General features: G+C 41.9%; 1 protein-coding gene across 1 annotated transcript in view; it reads right to left on the bottom strand.

The window, feature by feature from the left end:
- The window catches only part of CD44 (CD44 molecule (Indian blood group)), a 37,800-nt gene extending 33,071 nt beyond the window's left edge, over positions 1-4,729 (bottom strand). Inside the window, exon 1 of the mRNA XM_009873794.1 lies at positions 4,663-4,729. Within this exon, the coding sequence (XP_009872096.1) occupies positions 4,663-4,729 (67 nt within the window). The remainder of the gene's footprint in view (positions 1-4,662) is intronic.
- Between the last annotated feature and the right edge of the window lie 202 nt (positions 4,730-4,931).

Here is a 4,931-nt window from a genome sequence, read left to right as displayed (position 1 = left end):
GACCGGCTGCTCCACAGTCTCCTGGGTGGGGTCAGCTCTGGCAGCCCCGGCAAGGCAGGAAAATCACAGCCAGCTGCTACTGATATTACTGCTGATGCCGCTGGAGGGAAGCCTGTGATTTCATGGGGACGAAGCTGATAAACGTTCAGGACTGACGCAATCCTTTCTGGCACCAGCATTAGCCGCAGCCATAATGGTCACTGATAACTACAGTCTCATGTCTTCGGAATAATTATTACCTCCCTGGGAGTGAGAGATAACTGCACGTTAACAGCTGATGAACTTGTGGTCTAGCCTGGAAAATGACTGGCAGCTACATCAAACTGGCTGCATGCCTACAGCTTTTGATAACCCATGGAGAATGGTCCAGAGACACCACAAAGGAACCCTCAGAGGTAAAGGCAAAGAGCAAAATCGACTGTGGATACGGGTTTTAATTGGTAGCAACCCTGATGTACGTATCGGAGATGTGTTGGTGACAAACCCAACCTCCGTCTTGCTCCTCTCACTTTGCTGGCCTTCAGCTGGAAGTTTGAACTCCTTTGGTCTGAGACTTCAGTTTAGGGCTCAAAAATGAATTTTGATAAAGAATGCCCCTAGTTAACAGCTGATGCTAAAATATCGCATGTTGTGAACACAATGAATTGTTCCAGTACAGTGTTGTATTGTTTTCAAAGTAAGAAATATTACTGTGATGGGTCATGTTTCTTTCATGATTAAGCGCTCTGTGAAGTTCCAGTTCACAGGTAACTAGGTACATTTAGCCTGTAAGAAGCAATTTTAGAGAAGAGTTTGGCAAAGCACTCACTCTCTCCCATAGGGTTCTCTTAAAGAAACCTAGCAAAACCCAAACCCCAAGGTTTTGTAAATTTTGTAACTAATCGAATATATGTCACATGAAGTTGAGAATTATCTCATCTTCTCTCTTGTCTGCGTGTTCAAATACTCTCCATTAGTGCAGGAATGGAAACACAAGGTAAGACCAGAAAGCCTTCTTACAGCATCTCTGCAGCTTCTAAGGTCTTCAGCTGCCTTATCCTCTCCTTATAGAAGAAGCTCTATGTAATTTTTAATCTGCTTCTCTCCAATGTACTTCACTACCAGTCAACTACATTCAGAACTAAAATTATCCTTTCATAAAGAAGGAACAGTTAACAGGTTTTCTACTCTGTCTTCTTACCCAGTAGCAAAATCACCAATACCCAGACTGTCCTTTAAAGATGTTTATCTTGTCTGCCCTTTATTGATCTGTCCTGACAAACAATGTCTCTTAGCAACCTATTTTCAACCTAATTGCTGCTGCTGTCTAGCCACACCCTCTGAACAACATTTCTTCTCTGGCAAGAACATTGCCATCTTGCATTGTTAGACCTTTGCTTTTAAACTAACCCGGAGCACACCAGAACTTTTTCCTCCACCATGTCAGGAGCACGATTTTTACTTTTTCTAACTTTTCAGATATCTATAGGCTCCACTCCTATTATGCATTACCTTGATTGCTGCTGCTATCTGTCTTTATTTATTTTCCCCTGTTCCTGACAGTTGCTACCCAAATTAGTGGAAATGTCTGTAGCAATTTACACTGTGTTATTGTTTGGATACATTTCGGATTCCTTCTCTAACTTAAATTCTTCCAGACTTCACACAGTCTATATAACTAATTTTAGTTGCTTTCTGCAATCCACCATGCTCCTTGCCATAAAACCAAACATCCCCTTGGAACCTACTTTTTTGTTTCTCTTCCAAAAGTTCTTACATTTGCAATGGCACTTGTCCCTCAACAAAAGCATTTTGTTTACCCTTTCGTAAAATTCTAGAGAAGCCATCAACGAGTATTTTAGTAGTACTGAGCTCGTGATTCTCTCTGCTGTTCACACCTGTCTATCAGCATCTCAGGACATCTCATCCTGCTGTCCCATTCTTGCTACAGGAGAAGCTCATGCATGTTTAGGTGCTGGACGAATGACTGCAACATTTATGCTGTCTCCAAGTCCTGGCCTATAAGAGTCATGGGAACTGTTCTGGAAAGAAATACACACCAGGTATGGGGGAACATTTCATTTAACCTTGGCTAGAGCTGCCAGTGGTTTTAAAAGCATTTAGTTTAAGAAGTTCTTCTTCGGTTGTGTGATGCTATCTCTCCTCGTTAAGCCTTCCTCTCTCGTTAAGCCTTTCTCTGACTTCCTGTTTTCAAGGCGACGGTTCTGCATTGTGGTGAACGCCAGTAACTGAAGAATCAACAATCGTTGATTCTTTTCAATTGTCTCTTAAGACAATTCTCTGACACAGTTTGTTGGCTCCACGTGTGAGAGTATTTCAAGGGCAGGTATATAACCTTTCTGTTAAACAGTGATGGAAGTTTAAGCGAACTTTAACAAAGCTTTGCAGCATTGGGAAAACAGCCAACATAGCACACTGTAAAGACCAAATGAAAACAATCTAGCACAAAGAGCTTCTTCAGCCTGCTTTATTTACAAATTTACATGGTGGATGGATAATCGGAGCGGCAGGCAGTCCCTTTCTTTGTGACTGACTGAGAGCTATAGTAGCCTTCCTTAGTACTGAGGCTTTGGCAAGCTCTCCAAGTGCTTACAGCTCAGCTCCTCCTTCCCACTCATTCTCCCTCTATTCATTTCACTTTTACCATCACTTCTATTCTAGCTTCTTCCCATCAGGGGTCAAAATTCCAGGATTCACTTTGTGTTAATCAAGGAAAGCTTTGAGAGAAGTATTTTCACAAATACATAATGCTCACAGGGGAAAATACTCCCCAGAATGGTCATTTAGCAAGATTTCAGCATCTATATCCTCCTGGATTCAGCCTCCCTAGACAGAAAAAGCCACATCAATACTCACACGACAGTGACAAGACGGTCACAACAGCATAGAACTATATCTCATTTTTCCTTAGAAACCACATTAAGAGGAATCCCAAGTGCTTTATAATTCTGCAAAATTCTGAACTAAAATAATCAAAATTCTAATTCAGGAGCAGATCTGAGTTTTGTCTTCAAGCAAGGTATATCCCAACAGCAATGGCCCCTAATCTACGATACACAGCAAAGTCACCGTTTTAAAAAAGAAGATTAAACCACCACCAAATGCTGTTTTGAAGCCATTACCGACTACAAAGTCACACTGGAATGCACTGCATACCGACTAAAATATATTGCAGCTACAGTCTAATACCTTGTTAAGCCATTAAAGAAACTTCCCTCGGGGCATGTGTGAAGTTACTTTTTGTAACTATGTTGAAGACTAGATGATGGGGTTTTCTGCTATGCCTCTCTGTAAAAGTGCATTACTCCCAGAGCCGGCGCAGACCCTGCTTCTTTAGGATGCTCCTAGCAGTTCATAAAAGGAGAAATCAGTCGAGGAGGCGGTAACCAAAAGATTACAATACTCACACAGCATACAATCTTGGGCCAAGCCAAGGTTTTAAACACATCTCAGACATACTTTTTTCTCCTACAGTACCCCTGCCCTTTCTCTAAAGGCTTTATCCATACACCTGATCTTAGCGAGAGCACCTTTGTGCAACAGATGGACAATTTTAGAATGAAAAGCAATGAGGATTCTTCAGCCATCACAGATGCACTGGGAACTGTTCGCTCCGACACACCCATTCACAGCCCAGCAGCGCCACAACCATTACAGAAGGATCTACTGCAGCTCAAACAAATGAGATATGTATTTACTATATACACACAAAGCCCTTGGGTGATATGGCCATGAAAAATGTATTTTGTTGGACTCCGGGAACTGATGAGCAGGAAAATAATGTAGAAACGTAATCGTTATCCCTAACCACAAAATGCCTCGAGGCAGCTGCTGTCACAGTGAGAGTCTATTAAAGGCAGGACCATTTCCCTCAGACAGGGTTGAGCCTGCATCATGTGAAATTTCAAAACCACTTTGTCATTTTGGACATATATTTTCCTTTTTTTTGGTCTCTGTACTAACCTTTCATTTTTAAATACAAATACTCGAAGCCGATAAGCAAGCTACAGAAAGTTAATTAATGAATGGAGTTTTGTGGTCACTTCTAACCCCCTTTGTTCCGAAGCCTTGTTAGTCAGCCCCAAAGAAAGCTTGGGAAGTCAGAAACAAGCCCTCTTGGCAGAAAATCTCTCCAAATTTCAGTCACAGATCACTGCAGTTTTGCTTCTGTTCAGCAAGGCTGCGTTCAAATGCAGTCTGTGTTAGCTGTTAGCTCAGCCCACATAAACTCGAGAATGCAGTTGTTGTATGCCGGGGGGGCATCCCCATCCCTGCTCCCCCCACCCTTCTTTTCTCTACTTTCTGAAACGAGAGCAAACTAAGTGTGTAACAGCAGTCACATCGCCGAAGCGAGCAATGTGCCAGAGCTATTCTAAATTCCCTGATGTGCTTCTGTTCTTAGTTTAAATTTTAACGATCTACGATTCACTCTTTATAAATCTGGAACTGCACTTCAGAAGCAACACACAATTTTCTGTGACTGTACAGACCAGCACGGCTGAGCTTACAGTTCTAAAGCATTTCTGATGACTCTTACAAATAACAAAACTTTATGCCAAGGCAGATGCAAGAAAGCTGTTAGCTGCTTAGCAGAAAAGCTCTCGCCGTCTGAAGCTTAAACTTATTAACAACTGTGAGTGTTTTCATTCATAAAAAACTTACGTGTTTCTGTTAGACAAAGCTTCAGCAAGCATAATCCAAAAGTTGCCCATAAGGAGAAGGTGGCCATTGTTTTCTCGGAACTGTTTTTTTTGCAAAAAACAGAGATCCTTGCAAGCTGCAGAAAGACGAAAAGCTCCGACGCTTGTTAAACCTCCAGTCAATGAGTCTGAAGTTTGCTGCACTTTTTATTCTGATTCAAAGCAACTGAAGTAATGACATAACTGGGAGGGGGAGCTCCATCAAAAAGTCACACCCAGCAGTGGAAGAAG

Source organism: Apaloderma vittatum, unplaced genomic scaffold (genome assembly GCF_000703405.1).
Source record: "Apaloderma vittatum isolate BGI_N311 unplaced genomic scaffold, ASM70340v1 scaffold4927, whole genome shotgun sequence".
Classification (NCBI taxonomy): Eukaryota; Metazoa; Chordata; class Aves; order Trogoniformes; family Trogonidae; genus Apaloderma; species Apaloderma vittatum.
This window is presented reverse-complemented; position numbering and strand designations above follow the sequence as displayed.